Genomic DNA, 17,859 nt, shown 5'->3' on the forward strand with positions numbered 1-17,859 from the left:
ATGAACTAGACATTTCGTGAGCTGAACAGTGCTTCCAGAACTCTTCTTCCCCAACATGAACATGTATAAGACTTTGGATGTGAGGTTCCTTTATATGTTAAATGTTAGAGCTACAAACATAAAAAAATTAGTTCTCCACGTGGAATGGTTGATTATACAACAGAACACCCATTCAATTTAATATACATTGCCATGTCATCTAAAAAATTACAGTTATAGACAACGTCAGTGAAAAACTTAATGGAGAAAACTTAACTGGTTCAATTTTACAAGTTTATAAACCCAATTAAGACAAAAAAAAAAAATGAGAACCCACTTAATATTCATATATTCATGAACAAATATAAAGACCAAAAACCATCATTTTTCTACACTAAAACAAGTGAACTAACCTATTCTCTCTCATGTATCTATGTAACGTAAAATAGTCTTAAAAGGACACAAATGGAAGTCAAGCCAACCCATCTGCAACGTTCACGTGCCAAATAAAAAAAAGAAAACCAAGCCTTCTCAAAAAATTTCTCTCCCTAAAGCTTAAACATAAGCAACTAAACCAAGATTAAGAAAAGGACAAACAATATACTCTTCTCTGCCCATAAACCACGTAAAAAAATAATACCTACATCATGTTTTCTCTCTCCTAACCATGCAAAAAGAATTAAACACCCAAAACTAGAGAAAGCAATAGCAAAAATAATACTCCTCTGCCATTCACGTACACAACATAAAAAATACAATTTAATATGCAATTAAACCACTCAAAATGTTTCTCTCTACACGTAAAGAGTAATTAAGGAAAACAAAATTATACTCAAAATCTCAAAACAGTGTACAAACACGTGTCCAAAATTAAGAATGCAAAAGTTAATTATTTAAACGAGTAATTAGTAAAATTATAAATTTTGTGGGTTTTGAAATGTATTTCTCAAATTGTGCCATGTGTCATGTTTTTTATATTTGTGTTTACTATTTTGTATTTTTATAGATGCTTCTTTTTAAAAGAACTTTTAACTGTTTTCATTTTGTTAGAAAATAAGATGAAAATAATTTTTGTTACGTTTGTTTGATAGAAAGGACCTCATCAACAAAAAATAATATGGTGTTAGGGAGGTGTCTGAATAAAATAGGATGGTAGAAAAGCAATGGCCCTAATGAAAATAGGCTTTTTATAATCCCATTATTACTCACTGCACTCCACTCTAAGAGAGAAAAAGACTAAAATACTGTTGCGTCATCACTGCACCACAGATGCAGTCATCATAGCCACCGCGTTACTACACTTGCATTTCTAAAAAATAAATCATTTTAGAAATATTATATATTTCGGAAAGCTAATTATAGAATTTTGTAATGGAAAACTTGTTTCTCAATGTATTTTATATGTTCTGAGAAAGTTGTTCCTATTTTGAAAATTTCAGAAAGCTTGTTTCCAAAACAGGGCATCTAGAAATTATTTTTATAAAAGACAAAATAATCATTTTGAAAATTATGGGGGTGCAGTTAGAAATTATTGAGACATTGAAAAAAAAAACTCACCAAAGTATATTAATGCGAGGCCCAAGCCCAAAGAGAGAAGGATAGAGAATGCTTGAGTGTCTTTGAATCGTACTGCATTTGCATTTACATTGCAGCATAAACCCCAGACATTGAGCAAAAGAAAGGAAGAGAAGCAGTAGAACAGAAGAACAGGGAAAGAGAGATGAGCGACGGAGGAAAACGACAAGGTGGAAGAGCGTTGCCTCCGCCACCACGCGGCCCTCCTCCTCCTCCTCCCTCTCGCCCTCGCCTCGAACCTGTCGATCGAGAAAAGGTACTCTTGCTTCATCCTTTCCTTTTCTCCTTCTTCTTCTCTCTCTCTCACTCACCATCTTTCGTTAATTTAACCTTCAGACATGTCCGTTGCTGCTGCGAGTGTTCACCAAGATCGGAGGTCACCACTCGATGGAAGACTTCGCCGTCAGAGGAAAAGAGCCAAAGGACGAAGTCCAGATTTACACCTGGAAGGACGCTACTCTCCGAGAACTCACCGATCTTGTAATTGCAATTTCCATTCTCATTCAAACCCTTTCTCTATTCTCTCTCCAAATTTTTCCCCTTTCTGCTTCACTCACTCTCTGTTTTCCGCAGGTTAAAGAAGTGGCCCCCGCTGCGAGAAGAAGAAACGCCAAGCTCTCATTCGCCTTCGTGTTTCCTGATAAAAACGGCCGGTTCAAAGTGCAAGAGGTAATTCAATCTTCTCTATCTGCTTAGGGTTTATTGATATTGCTATTTTTTTTCTATTTTTTTCTGCCCCTAAGTTTGAGGATAATGCGTGTGGTTTTGATTGTGAAGTAACTAATAATGCACAACTGAACGTTTGTTGATGAGTTTGGGCAGTTTAGGCATAAAACCTTCTTAGATTTTAAATTGCATTCACTTTTATATTGTGGAAAATTGCTAGCAAATGCTGTCACAATCATGGACGCCCTAGAGAACTGGATATTGTGGTTGTAGAGTGTAGACTTTTCTTAAAATAAATTGTAAAACTTGAATTACGGATGCGTGTTATTGCAGTTCCAAATATGTCATAAAGTTGGGTTCTGAGCTTTACAAATCTTCCAGTGGAATAGGGTATAGATCAAATGTGTAGTCTATGCTTAATATATCATTTAAACACAAGCAAGCTGTAATATATGTGGTCATCAATTGTCTTAGGGCTGTTTTAAGATTAGTGAAAATGAACAAAAACCCTTGTCAAATGATTGAGTTTGGGTACTTGATTATTGCTTGTTTGTGTGTTTTCATAGGCATTTAGGGGTCCCATTGTGGTTCAGTTCAGGCAACCTATGCATGCCTTTTGCACATGAGAAAAAAAAAATCTTTGAAAAACCAGTCATCCAACTTGAAAACTATGAATGCTAAAGGGATGAAATAAAATAGAGATCCCATTGTGGTTCAGTTGTGGCAACCCATTCATTCTTTTTGCACATGTGAAAAAAAAGCTTTGAAAGTTTTGTCATCCAACTTGATAACCATGAATTCTAAAGGGATGGAATAAAATAGTTAGAATTAGAATGTTTATAGAATGATTATAAAATTATTATACAAAATAGAAAATATTTCTGTTTTTACTGTATTTTTTTTTTGCCGTTATTTTGTTAGTCATTCTCTTTTGGACACCTCTCACCTCAAAGCTTGAACCCCCTAATGGTGTATTTAGTGTTTTGCCGTTGGTTAGTACAATATTAGCAACTGTTATGAGTATTTAATGCAAAGAGATTTTTATATTTTCTTGTCGCCAGTTTAGTTCTTCCCTTCTCAAAGGTTATGTTCCGACAATGCAATTGTAGTTATGTGGGGTTGGCCTGGTTTTTGGAAAAAGTGATCCCAATCGATAAATGGGATTGTGATTTACCTATTGGGGAACCCATGCCAAAAGTTAGCTATTAAGGGGATAACGAAACAATTATATGCTCCACCGAACATCTCATACCAGATGTTAAACAAGCACTTATAGTTTAAAATAAATGTCGTTATTCCTATTACTCTTTTTACAACCATACTATGGGTACGGATTAATGACTTAAACAATAACTAATACTGTTGAGGACATTGAGCGTACATAATGTGGGTATTTCACTTTGGATACGAGATAAATATGTTGGAAGAGGATGTACTAAAGGTCCTCATCAATATTATTGTTACTTTCGGCAATGCTTAATAAGTACCAATTTCATGGTCACCAAAAAAAATGTTGACTGTTGTTATTATGAGTTGGAGCTTTAATGTTGAATCATTCTCATATTTTGTATTCTCTGATTGCGCTTCATGAAGGTGGGTAAGACATTATCTTATGGAAATGGAAGATTGGATGATGGCAAGGCTTTAGCTGAACTTGGTTTTGAGGTAAAAATAAATAAATTTTTCTTATGTTTATGCTTGATCATCACAAACTATATTGCTAACTTAGTTTGTGAATGTGCAGATCGGTGATTACTTGGATGTGGCTATTCTGTAGTTTATTGTGGATACTGAATAGCATCTCGCCATTGTTACGCGTTTTGGGCTGCTCATTAGGATTATTTTAGAGTTGAAAAGACTGTACCATGGAAATATTTAACTGTTAAGTGTTACATGAAACTCATACAAGTCCAGCTTATTTGGTTGCAAAAAATGATAGATTGACTATTTCTAGTGCCTATTATCGCAGTCCTTTCTATCCCCAATCTTTTGTCACCCAAGATAAAAAGGAAAGGATATTAGATAGATAGAATACCAAATTAATGAGTTAGAATGGTTGGATTTCTGATTCAATGGCCCAAATCTAAAGATACAGTTGCGTTGCGGTGACTGTGAGAAAGTCTTTTTAAACCGAATGATTTGATTACACAAGGAAAATGGGGAACATGCATTGACTTAATGAAAATAGAGTTTAGCAAATAGACAGAGTCTTTTGAGGATGGAGCTATGGATTAGCCATTGTAAAGAATTTAGGTAGTATTGGATAACAAAGTGAGAGTCCTATTAGACAAACCATTTCCTAAATGGAAAATATACTTATCAGTGTCAAATTTCATTAATATACTTATTTGTGTAATAGATATTAATAATCAAACATGAACTACAGCAATCCATGTGAGTCATGAACTAGAAACTAAGAAAATTTGTCGGTGGTGATAGCAACCGACTCTTTGAATATTCTTTCATCAATTAACAGCGTAGAATTTACAGAGTTTTGCAGTTTTCAATAAATTTGTGAATTTCACTTTCATGGTGGCACAACAAAAAGGCCAATAGGGATTGAGTGCTCAGTGCTTGTTCTCACTTAAGTAGTTGAATATGACAATTTAGCATTACATGGAAGTTGTTTTCATCCAGCTGACTCTTTGATTTATTCTTTTTGTTTGATTGAAGAAGGTTCTTTTGTGGTTTGTCTTGTCACTTCTTCCAAAATTTTGTTGAGCAAACAAACCCCACAACAAAAAATGACCTATTGATTTACGTAAATTTTTCAACAGAGATAATCAGTAGCAGAATAAAGGTAAGAGAAATGATAAAAAAGACATTCTAAACTATTCATAATAATTAGTAATTCATATATGGTTTCATACACTCATCATTTCATAGTTCTCATCCCAAGAAACCACCACCACAAATGCAGCCTAATAAATTGGTTCAATGAATATTGAAGAAAAAGGGAGATATTAATTAATATTAGAAGAAATTTATGGGTGTCATCATACAGTTTTGGTGTTACTGTTAGCAAGCACCGTTGCAATTTATTGTCGAACTACAAGACGTATGCCACTTGTTGAGTTGGGCAAAAGAACTAGCTGCGTATACGCCAATTCTTCCACCATTATTAAGTTGAAGACATCAAGAAACTTGTTGTGAAATATAGGTGGAAGAAAAATCGAGGAATCATTACTATAAGTGTGCGTTCAAACGACGTGCTAATTCGTAGTGCCTAAGAAAGTTATATGTCATTTTTCAGTAAATGTTATTAATGTTCATTTTCTAATTTGGTGTTTTTTTCCAGACTCTCATTCTTTTATCAGATTTCTTAACTCAATTTTTTTTCTTCATTAGCTGCTATTTTCTAATTAGGTTAGTGTGGATTTTACGATGGTCTTGTTTGGTTCAATTATTTAAAAAAAAAAAAAAACTGATAATTTATTCTTTGTCCCACATATTAGTTTTGGGATGAAAGAGGAAGAAAGTAAACTGGTTACTTTTTAAAAGTTATTCCCCTTCTTAGAAGTGCTTCTCCTCCTATTTTTTCTCTTTCTGAAAATAAGCGATGTTGTAACTTTTAGAAAAATTCTTAAACATGAGTGACCTCATTCCCAAGCAAAATATGTATTAAGATAGGTAGTCAAACCAATTTAAAAAGTAGAATCAGTTAAAGTGTGTCAACAATTGGTTAAATACATATTTATAATTAATTTGTCTCACAAATGAATACTAACCAGAAAAATAACATTATTTCATTATGGAGAAACCCAAAATCTCTAAACATTGAAAACAATAATATGTTTGAGATAAAGTTCATGATTTTGAATTAGAAAGAATATTTTTGGGATTAAATGATTGAAAGAAAGATGGTGAAAAATGAAGGAAAAGTAAAAATGTCCGCGTGAAATGAAAATAAGTAGAAAAGAGAGTAGTAATGAGTGAAGATTTTGTAAGTGTATATGACTAATTTGTTAGAAGTAAAAGTAATAGGTAGATGTTTTTTGCTAGCAACATCCAATTTGTGTAACTTCAATACTTTTTGATCAATCTTAAGAAGGTTTAATTGCTTTTTTTGTCTCCAATTTGGTTGAAGTATGTCAAATTCGTCCCATTTTTAGAAAAATGTCAATTTCGTCCTCATATTGGAAAAAAATTGTGTCAATCAAGTCATCTCGTTAAAAACAAATTAATGATGTTAAAAACTTAAAGTGAGTTTTGAATAATAACCACTTCATGGGTCCGATCCCTGATTTTGCAGTGGATAAAGTGAGTTTTGAAAGCAATGATTTTTAACGAAGATGACTTGATTGACACAATTTTTTTTATATGAGGACAAAATTGACATTTTTCTAAAAGGAGGATGAATTTGACACACTTCAATTAAACTGGGGACAAAAGAAGCAATTAAGAATGATGAAAAAAAAGGCATTACATTAATTTTGTGGGAAAAAAAAAAAGCAAGGTATATTAGTTGCATTTGCTAGTTGTCTTTCCATTGCTTCCTCAAAAAAGTAGTGATCCATTAAAATTATCCTCTCATTTCTCACCAAATATATAAAAACAAGTAACACCAAATTAACTATAGTTTGTCTTTCTTATTGTGTAGTTGTCTATAAACTATTATAAAATTCATCAAAGTACTTTTTGTCGTCCTTACACTGTTAATACTATTTTAAGCTTTCAATAAAAAAAAGTTGGTTTGTTGCGTTAAAGTGTTTGTAGGGTTACTTGAGTTAACATGTCATGTTTCACATGATTTATTAGAATAAAGTTGAATTTTCATCTGGTTTATGTGCTTCTTCTATAGGAGGTAAAAAAACACGAGTTTCTTATAAAAAAACAATACTGTAGTTTCATTTAATGAGCATACTTAATAGATGCATTGATTAACCAAAACTACACATTCTGTTATTATAGAAATAGTAACTGTCTAGATTATATATTAAAAACATTATAAATTACTTACAAATAGTTATATACCGATTTGAATTTGTATGTAAAGTAAGTATTACATATGAATCTTATCTACAAATATGGAAAGTTGAGTTGAGTTATATATACGATAGTGAAACATAGTGCTGTCAAAATGGGTTGTAATTTGGAGGCCAACTTACTTCACCACAGGTTTCAAGAGAGAAAAATATTATAGATTTATATATTTAAGACTCTAATATTATAAATGGACAAGTGATACAAAAATTATCAATATTAAAAACTTATTCGTTCGTCCTTTGTACATGTTTATGGATTACGTTTGGATTTTTTTTTATTATTTTGAATTGCCTTTGGAATTTAATATCATTTTAGTGTGACGTTTATTTAGATTTGAATTAAAAAAAATTGTAATTTTTTATTTAAAAAAAACTTGTAATTAAATGAGTCAGTGAGCTAACCCATTTAACCCATTAACCTATGATGGATCAGACCGGGTTTGAATTTTTTCAGCTTGCTAATAAGTGAGCCGGATTAGGTTGACTCACTAAGTGACCAATCAGTGATGAATCGGGCCGGGTCGAGCCGAGTTACCCATTTTGAAAGCTCTAGTGAAAAAAATAACTATTTAGTTGAGTCAAAAAGAAAAAGAAACTAAAATTGTTTGACATTAATATAGATTATTATCCAATAAGATGTTTTTTTTTGGTATTGAGTAAGTGGATAAGTAATTTTTGTTTCTTAAAATACTATCTAAGAAAAATTCTTGAGACCCACCTTATATGACTTATTTACTATTTTTACAATAGATAATAATGATTTTTCTTGTAAATAATTTTAGTTTAAGTAATTGAGATAAATAAGTATCACATCAATACTATGATATATTTAATTGTCGTTTACAAACTATTCAATATTTCATTTATCACTACTTATAATGAGTGTACAAAATGAATCTTAATTATCCCCTTTTTTTCTCTTAATGGTTCATTTATTTGAGCCAATGGAAATACATCTCTTTACTATTTACTAGGTAGAGAGAAAACACACATAACAAGACTATATATATACATATACATATATATATATATATATATATAAATTAGAAAACAAATCTTTGTTTAATTTTCTATTCAACATTGAAGAGATTTTTGATGAAAGTGTGATAGTTTTTTTTAAATAAAATTAATTTTTAATATAAACAATATAAATAAAAATAATAACAATTGTCTATTTTTATCGATTAAAATATCTTTTTAATCTATTAAATCCATTACATCATTTATTAACTTTCATAAACTTTATTCTATTTTTATCTCACTATGACCAAATATTTTTTTTTCTTACAATGAAAATCATAAATTGTCTAATTTGTTTTTATATCTGAAGGCAATGCTCTTTTAACTATTTTAATTAGCCAATTGAAATAATGGTCATATTAATCTGTCTAGTGAATAAATTGTCTAACATAATCGTAAGGTGTGTTTAATCCACACAAGATAACAAATTGATAAAAAGAAGTCATTATACGAATTTTTTAAAATAATAATTCTTCATAATAAATATTTATAGTTTTGCTAAAAATCGACTTTACGTATTATTCGTGCCTCCTTGCAATTCTCATGCTACTATATATAATCTTTTTATTCTGCTGTCTCTACGTATCTTTTATCGTTTGAAATTCTCACTGGTGGAGGCAGATGATCTAAGTTACATCATGAAGGCATCTTTTATGATTTGAAAATGATCACATTTTCTTAACCTTAACCACTCTCTACCTATCAACAATATTTTTTAAATTTGTCTTATGAATATTGTACTAACATCTTCAAATTTAAGCAAAATTTAGTAACGATGCAGACATGATCTAAGAAAAAATAATGTATAAGAGACCTATTATTTAATAAGAAATTAATTATAAAATAAATAATATTTTTATAATATAATATAATATTATTGTACTGTATGACTGTCCAGTTAACCTAGACCAGACAATCACTAGTGCAAAAACATTGTTTAACGTCACCTAATAGACGTCGGTTCGTTGGTAACCCGACGTCTATGAGTGGACGGTGGCATTATCGTAAATAGCTTGGTAAACTAGACGTCAGTTTTATGTGAAGGTGACGTCTAATGGTCAGGGATAGGTGAGAAGACAGTTCGTTGACGTCGGTGTTCACAGGGGCCGACATCTATGGGGCTGCAATTAATGTTCTTTACCTAATTCCTAGACGCTTCGACGTCGCGTGGTCAAAAGGCGACGTCTACGGCCTGAATGGAAGGCGAGAAGACAAAAAATCTTCAATTTAAACGTCGATGTTCAGTGGAAGCGACATCAATGTGCCTGTAATTAATTAGGATCACCAAACTCGAGGGACATAGACGTCGGGTAGAAGGGGCACCGACGTCTATGTGCCTGCAAGTAATTATGTTCATCATTATAGAAGTCGGCGTCCCATGACAACAGTCGTCAAACATCCCTGACAGGAAATCAAACGTTAATTGTTTCAGCTTTTCTAGACGTCGGCTCCCCTAGACACCGAGGTCTAATGGTATTCAAAAGGTCAGATGAAACGTTAACTTGGACGTCATATTAGTGAGATAACTGACGTCTATGTCGACATAGATGTCGATGTCTGGAGCAACTGATGCCCAAGTTCATTTTAAATACAACCGCAAACTCTTCACGACATTCAGTTTCTGATATCGTTTTCCTCTTCTCCATTTTCTCTTGCGGCCTCTTCCTTTTCTCGCATGCAACACCTCTTCTTTTTCTCTCTGCCTCTTCTTATTTTTTTTCTCTTGCGGCATCCTAGGTGCATGGTTTTTTTTTATGCTTACCGTTTAAACTTTGTTTAGTTTTTCATCGATTATCTTCTGGTTCAACTGATTAAAATTTGCTTTCTTTGTGTTGTGTTTTAGTGCAGTTTTGTTCCTTTCTTGGGGTAACATAGTAACACATTCTCCCTCTACTAGCTGCCTCCTAGAAAAAAGTGGCGTCTATTGAATTTCTTTTGATCATTTCAACCCAAAAACGACCCTGGGTCGTTGTCTAGTTATCGTTTCACCGTGATTTTTCATTCTTGCGGATGAAAATGGAACTAAGCAAACAACCCAAGTTCGGTTTTGGGTTGAAAAGATCCATAAGAAATTCAAGAGACGCAAGCTTTTTTTTTGGGGAAACTAGCAAAAGGAGATTGTGCTACTAGGCTATCCAAAGACGGGAACAAAACTGCACTAAAACACAACCAATCTATTAGACGTCGGTTAATGTACACACCGATGTCTATAATACCTCTTAAACGTCAGTCAGTGTCATTTTCGACGTCTATAGTACCTCTTATACGTCGGTTATTGCTAAGACCGACGTCTATATGATGTCTTTAGACGTCCATTTTCCCCTTTCACCGATGTTTAGTAACGTCGGACCTGTCAGTGACTGACGTCGAGATAGACGTCGGTTATACTATTTTTCCGACGTCGAATGGACGTCACCGGCAATGACGTCGGTTCAGTTGTAGACGTTAAAAGTCCAAAAAAAACCGACGTTAATCAACGTTTTTGCACTAGTGAATTATAATTAGAAATACAATATAAATAATCATGATAACCACTTTTGAGATCGAGCGGTAGTAAACTATAGATCGAATAGTCACTCTTAAGAACGATTATATCTGATAATAATTAACTTACAACAAAACATTATTAGTAACAATTGGGTCATGATTAGATTCTTAGTAATCTAAAATCCATTAAAAAATGTATAAATATAAATTTGAGATAAAGAGATAAATGATTGTATTTATTACACATTAACTACTGAAATTGTCATATTTTTTTACTAAGTTTAGTGTTAAAATATCTTTTACAGGTAAATTTTTTAAATCTGATCAAACTAGATTAAAGGATAAAAGGTAACAAAGACAAACCTCAATACATCTAAAACTTAAAAGTGTAACCATGATTCCATCATCGTAATAATTCATAGATTTACAATGTAACAATGAAAAAAAAAGCCAAACAGGGACAGAAAAGAGAAGAGAGAGGCTAGAGAAAAGGAGGCAAAGAAAAATGTAAAGTTTATTGATGTTACAAAGAGATGAGATACAAGAGAAGAAATATATAGGAAAAGAGACTGAAACAGAATAACAAAAAGGTGTAGGCCAAACAGTAAACTGAGCGGTCTAGGTAAGTGAGACCGAACATTGTACTGAACCTTCACAAGACCGAACAATCAAGTGGCTTGTGCACCGAATCAACACAGCCGAGCGGTTCAAGTTAATGAGACCGAACGATGCAATGAATCAACACAAGACTGAACGGTAACACAAGACCGAACGAGTATAACTGTTATCAGCCCTCCTCAAGTTGGGCGTAAATATTTTGAAGACCCAACTTGGAACGAAGAAGTTGAAAACAATGAGGAGGTAATGGTTTTGTTAATATGTCAACTATTTGCATGGTTGTGGAGATGGGAAGTAACTTGATCAATCCTGCGACAACCTTTTCACGAACAATGTGGCAATCAATGTCAATGTACTTTGTGTGTTCATGGAAAACTTGATTAGAGGCAATTTGTATGGCAGATTGATTGTCACATTAGATAAGAGTGGGAGACGTGTAGTCAACTTGTAGATCATGAAGCAGATATGTGAGCCACTAAAGTTCGTAGACAGTGCTGGCAAACGAACGGTATTCAACTTCAGAAGAACTATGAGAGACAATTGATTGTTTCTTGGAGCGCCATGAAATGAGAGAGTTTCCAAGGTAGATAGTGAATCCAGTGACCGAACGACAAGTATCAGGACAGGTGGCCCAATCAGAGTCACAAAAGGCTTTAAGTTGAACGGTAGAATTGCGTGGAAGAAAAATACCAGCACCAGGAGTACCGTTGAGGTATTGTAGAATACGGGTAGTAACTTGTTGATGGGCAGATGTAGGAGCTGAAATGAACTAACTGAGGCTGTTGACAACAAAGGTAATGTCCGGACGGGCAGTGGTAAGGTAGATCAGTTTTCCAATGTGACGACGATAAGAAGTAGCGACAACATCATCCAAAGACCGATAGGTATTGGTAGAAGATTGTTTGGGTACAATGGGAGTAGGGATAGGTGAGCTGTCAAACATGCTTGTTTCAGCAAGGAGATCCAGAACATGGTTACGTTGATTGAGGTGAATTCCTTTGGAGTTTCGTGCGTCCTCAAGGCCGAGGAAGTAAGTTAAATCTCCAAGATTCTTTATGCAAAAGGTAGAATGAAGAAGGTCAGTAATGCGTTGAATTTCTTCGTCATTGTTGCCAGTTATGATGATATCATCAACATAAATGAGAAGTGTCGTGGTGTGATTTTCATCATGTTGTAGAAAAAGAGAATTGTCAGAAGTAGAACAAGTGTAATTGTGTGAAAGTAAGAAATGATGGAGCTTAGCATACCATCGTCGGCTAGCTTATTTAAGACCATATAAAGACCATTAGAGTTTGCAAATTTGATTTTTGGTTGAGGTGGTAAGGCTAGGAGGAACTTTCATATAGACATCTTCATGAAGATCGCCATGTAAGAAAGCTTTGTTAACATCTAATTGTTTGAGTGACCAACACTGAGATACAACTATGGCAAGAAGAAGCTGAACGGTAGTGAGTTTGGCGACAGGTGCAAAGGTGTCTGAGTAATCTAACCCTTCAACCTAGTTATATCCTTTGGCGACCAGACGTGCTTTGTATCAGTCGACCGATCCATCAGAGTTGTATTTAATTTTATAAACCCAACGACAAGCAATAGCTGTTTTGTTAGGAGGTAGAGTCGTTAGCACCCAAGTGTTATTAGCCTGTAGGGCATCAAGCTCGGCACGCATGGTAGTGACCCATTGGGTTTGTTTGGAAGCAACGGAGTAACATGTTGGTTCAACATTAGGATAAATAGATAAAATAGTATGCTTGAAATTAGTAGAAAGATGAACATAACTAAGATAATTCTTTACGGGATAACGAACAATGCTGTTAGTTTTAAAATCTTTTAAATATGCTGGGAACTTGCGTGATCTAGAAGATCGTCTTACACTAGTAGAGGTATCATTACCAATATCATCAATTTGAGTGATATCTGTGGATGTGTTATTAGGAATGTCATTTGTGGAAGCAGTAGTAGATCTGAACAGTAAAATATCATCATAATTATGGGTGTAATTAATGGGCAAAGGTAGATATAAGGAGTTGTCGTTTTGATGAATATTTTGATATAGGAAAACATTTTCATGGAAAACAACATTACGGGATATATCAACCTTATGGTTTTTGAGATTTAAAAAGAGATAACCTTTCGTGTGTTGCTTAAATCCTAAGAAAATGCCAGGGACAACATGATCATCAAACTTCTTTCTATGAGCAGTAGTAGTGTTGGCATAGTAGAGACAGCCAAAAATATACAACATCGAGAGGTCATAAGGAGATCCATGAAGACGTTCATGTGGGGTATCATTCTGTAGGACAAGTGTAAGCATCTGATTGATAAAAAAAACATGTTAAGCTACATAACACCAGAAAATAATTGGTAGATGTGAGTGAAAAAGTAAGGCATGAGTGGTATTTAAGATGTGTTGGTGTTTACGTTATACCACACCATTCTGCTCAGGAGTTTCAACATAAGTAGTTTGATGATTAATGCCCTTAGTTGAGAAAAGGTCATGCATAGTAAACTCAACGCCATTGTCAGTTCGTATAGTTTTTACTTTTTTATTGAATTGAGTTTCTATATTGCAAAGAAAAGTAAGAATGTGATTTTTAACAGAAGATTTATCTAACATAGGTATAATCCAAGTGTAGTGAGAAAAATCATCAATGATGGTTAACAAGCATTTAAAACCATTCGTGGAGGCAGTACTGGAACCTCATATATGAGTATGTAGTAAATCAAAAGAACATAATGATTGAGATGTGCTAGCAGTGTAAGGAAGTTTCTTTTGTTTGGCTTGATGGCACACATCACAAGGAATTTGAGTATCATTATGTTTTATATAAGCATGTTTGGTTTGTAAAAACTGTAGCCTAGCATGTGATAAGTGTCCAAGACGAGCATGCCATAAATTTGGATGTTGAACAAAACATATTAAAGGACTACAATTATTAGCATATGTACAAGTAGAGGAGTCAAAGAGATATAAGTCATTGTGATGTCTAATCAAACCAATCTTCTCTTGACTTTGTATGTCCTGCACAATGCAGCCAAAAGGAGAGAAAATTAATTGACAGTTGAGTTTTGCTATAATTTGTGAAACAAATATGAGGCTGAATGAAAAATCAGGAACATATAGCACATTAGGAAGATAGAACTTAGGATTGAACTGACTAATACCCTTGTAATGAGCATGTATAATTTTGCCATTGGGTAGAGTTATGGGAAGAGGGGTAATCTTTTGATAGGAAGTAAAAAAATTTAAAGAAATACAAATACGATCAGTGGCACTAGAATCAAGTAGCCAGATATTACCAGAATGTACTTGAAAAATCGAAACAATATTACTTGGAAAAGTGTTTGTGGAGTCTGTTCCAACTTGATTAATGTGCACATTGGAAGCGTTAGACTCAGATTGTTTGAATAGTTCTGCAAGAACCTGATATTATTGGGACGTGAGTTGAATGGTCTCGACAGAAGAGCGTTCTTGATCCAAGCCATTCGGTTGACAATCGCCGTGAGTGGATGAAACAACATTGTGAATCTGGCCGAGCTTGTTGTCATAAAGCTTATGACCAGGAGGATATCCATGTTTCTTGAAACAAACATCTATGGTATGCCCAATTTTATGGCAATAAGTGCATATCTTACGATTGTTGTTGGTTGTGGTTTTGACATTCTGGTGATCTTGGCTGGGAAAACCATGTTTTTTTAAAACAGGTGTTTTCTTGGTGACCAACCCGGTGGCAGTAGGTGCAAGTAACAGTGGTAGAACCATTCGATTGAGAAGGAAAATTAGAAAATGAAGTAGTTTTCACAGGTGCAGTAACATGATCAGTCATTAATTAACGTTCTTGTTGAATAACAAGAGAAAAAATTTTGGAAATGGGAGGAAGAAGGTCAAGAAAAAGAATGTGAGATTGTATATTGGTATATTGATCATTCAAACCTCGTAGAAGTTGCATGGCACGATCTTCATGTTTCCATTGAGAAAGAAGTGCAAGAACATTTGGGCTTACAGATACAAATGGGGTCTGGGCGGAAACTATCAATTTCGTCCCATATGACTCTGAGTTTGGTGAAGAATTTGGTGAGAGAGAGCTCGCCTTGGGACAAGGTGGTTGCTTCCATTTGTAATGTGGAAATTCTTGCAAGATCGCCTTGGGCGAAACAGTTTTTCATGTCATTCCATATGTCGATAGCGTGATCCATCCATATGATGCTTTCGCGGATGGAAGGAGAAACAAAATGCAGGAGCCATGAAACAACCATACTATTACAACAAAACCAAGCAGGAAAGGAAGCATCAGTTTTGGCGGGTTGAATGATTGATCCAAGAACGAACTCCACCTTGTTATTTGCAAAAAGAGCCGTGATGAAGGATCCGTTCCATGAATGATAGTTTGTGGTATTTAGAACGGGTGAGACAAAGAATATGGGGGGGGGGGTTTCATTGGGGTGAAGGTAAATATACGAATGTGTAGGATGGATGGGGGGATGTGTACCAGTGTTAGCCATTGCAGGCAAAAGAAGAGCAAGAACAAGAATGTAGAAACAAGAACAGGAGTGCATAAATCAGAGAGCAACATAAATTTCTTCTGATACCATCATAGATTTACAATGCAGCAATAAAAAAAGAAAGCCAAACAGGGAGAGAAAAAAGAAGAGAGAGGCCAGAGAAAAGGATGCAAAGAAGAATGTAAAGTTTATTGATGTTACAAAGAGATATAAGAGAAGAAATATATAGGAAAAGAGACTGAAACAGAATAACAGAAAGGCGTAGGCCAAACAGTAAACCAAGCGGTCTAGCTAAGTGAGACCGAACAATATACCGAACCTTCACAAGACCGAACTATGATGTGGCTTGTGCAGCAAATCAACACAGCCGAGCGATTCAAGTTAATAAGACCAAATGATACAATGAATCAACACAAGACCGTACACACAAGACTGAACGGTAACACAAGACCGAACAGGTATAACTGTTATTAATAATTACATTTATGATATAATTAAAGAAAAAGTATAAATATGTATACCTAATTTAAATTTAATATAGTGTGTTGAAATTGAAATTTACAAGCTTCAAATTCAGAAATATATACTGAAAGTTTTTGTGATTAACAAATGTAATAAAAAGGTTACTTAAATATAAGCATTAGCATTTAAGAAAAAGTTAAGAAGAAAAACCAGACTGTTGAGAGTTGCTTGACGTGAAAGAAAGGAAACAAATTAACTTTTTCCCTTTAATTTCATATTGAACGAAATATTTAAAAAAAATATTTATCATTAGTATTTTTAGACTTTCTTAGTTTCTTATCACTTTGAATTCGATAATTTTATATCTTTAACTATTAATTATATTTCGGTATTTTTATTTCACAAAGGTTAAAATTATTTAAGTGTTTTTATTTTCGTAAGGTATTCTCAATTTGGTCATTTTCTTTTAAATCTTTCCAATTGAGTCCTTATAAGTGCTAATTTCAAACAAATTAGCCCCTGCCATTAAAAATCGTTAACGGTGTTAAAATTGTGCAGAGGTGTTCAAATTTTTCCCATTTTCCTCTGCACAATTTTAACACCTCTGCACAATTTTAACACTTCAAAAGGAGAATTTTAACTACGTCATCTACTCACCTCTGCACAATTTTAACACCGTTAACCATTTTTAACGGCATGGGCTAATTTGTTTCAAATTAACACTTATAAGAACTCAATTGGGAAGGTTTAAAAGAAGGGGACCAAATTGGGAATACCTTACAAAAACAGGGACGCGTAAATGGTTTTAACTTTTCACAAATAATAAAAAGTAATATAAAACATTAATCATAAATCTTAATATAACATATATTAAAAATTATTTATTGATCATAAATTTAGTTATATAAAATAAACATTTATTAGACATACTAAAATACCATTTGAAGAATTTTAGTTCTCCATAAATTCTTTATATTGTCCTTCTGTTTAGAATTTAGAAAACACTAAATTAAAATTTCAAAACATTTTAAGTCTTTTTAATATATCAATATCAATATATTTTAAAAACTTAATAAAGGCCAATACTAACAACTTATAAGAGAATCTAAACTTAGTTTTCAACCATTAATAAAAAATATACATAAGAAAATACTATCCTATATTATATATATATATATATATATATATATATATATATATATATAATTTTCGTCTCTGTACTTTATTTAATTTGTTTTTTTTACATTCAATACAATCTTAATTTTTGTCAAGATATGATTTTTTTGGTAACAAAGATAAATCAATAACGGATTATCAATATTGTACACCACATCTTTGCTTGTGTTTTTTTTTTTAAATATACTTTATTTTATTTCATTCTTTCAATTTTTTTCTTAATTAAAATAAATGTCCATTTGTATTGTGCTATATAACAATGTCAATGTCAAATAAGTGTGAGTGTTTTGTGTCAAATGAATATCTACTTATCAGAATTTTATATTTAACTCGGTCTTAATTTTTTTAATATTATTTAATTTACTTATAATTTTCATTAAATTTTCTTAAT

At 33.1% G+C, this 17,859-nt stretch overlaps 2 protein-coding genes across 2 annotated transcripts; one reads left to right on the forward strand and one right to left on the reverse strand.

The window, feature by feature from the left end:
- Positions 1–1,614: 1,614 nt before the first annotated feature.
- LOC106779368 (histone deacetylase complex subunit SAP18) lies at positions 1,615–4,180 on the forward strand. The gene is made up of 5 exons (XM_014667459.2): positions 1,615–1,810; positions 1,891–2,034; positions 2,128–2,223; positions 3,814–3,885; positions 3,965–4,180. The coding sequence occupies exons 1-5, from the start codon at positions 1,700–1,702 to the stop codon at positions 3,995–3,997; spliced, it is 456 nt and encodes a 151-aa protein (XP_014522945.1). The 5' UTR covers positions 1,615–1,699; the 3' UTR covers positions 3,998–4,180.
- Positions 4,181–12,099: 7,919 nt separating this feature from the next.
- LOC106779349 lies at positions 12,100–13,830 on the reverse strand. The gene is made up of 3 exons (XM_014667442.1): positions 13,756–13,830; positions 12,907–13,641; positions 12,100–12,381 (listed from the first exon to the last, which is right to left on the reverse strand). Exons 1-3 carry the CDS (start codon positions 13,828–13,830, stop codon positions 12,100–12,102), a joined length of 1,092 nt encoding a protein of 363 aa, XP_014522928.1.
- Positions 13,831–17,859: the final 4,029 nt, after the last annotated feature.

This window comes from Vigna radiata, unplaced genomic scaffold (genome assembly GCF_000741045.1).
Source record: "Vigna radiata var. radiata cultivar VC1973A unplaced genomic scaffold, Vradiata_ver6 scaffold_194, whole genome shotgun sequence".
Classification (NCBI taxonomy): domain Eukaryota; kingdom Viridiplantae; phylum Streptophyta; class Magnoliopsida; order Fabales; family Fabaceae; genus Vigna; species Vigna radiata.

Bases quoted from the DNA above. Each gene is read 5' to 3' on its own strand.
- LOC106779368 (XM_014667459.2), top strand. From the start codon at position 1,700: ATGAGCGACGGAGGAAAACGACAAGGTGGAAGAGCGTTGCCTCCGCCA. The intron at 1,811-1,890 runs GTACTCTTGCTT...TTTAACCTTCAG, and splicing joins AACCTGTCGATCGAGAAAAG to ACATGTCCGTTGCTGCTGCG. The intron at 3,886-3,964 runs GTAAAAATAAAT...GTGAATGTGCAG, and splicing joins TAGCTGAACTTGGTTTTGAG to ATCGGTGATTACTTGGATGT.
- LOC106779349 (XM_014667442.1), bottom strand. From the start codon at position 13,830: ATGCATGACCTTTTCTCAACTAAGGGCATTAATCATCAAACTACTTAT. The intron at 13,642-13,755 runs GTATAACGTAAA...TTTATCAATCAG, and splicing joins CTCCTGAGCAGAATGGTGTG to ATGCTTACACTTGTCCTACA. The intron at 12,382-12,906 runs GTTTATAAAATT...TTTTGCATAAAG, and splicing joins CAGCTATTGCTTGTCGTTGG to AATCTTGGAGATTTAACTTA.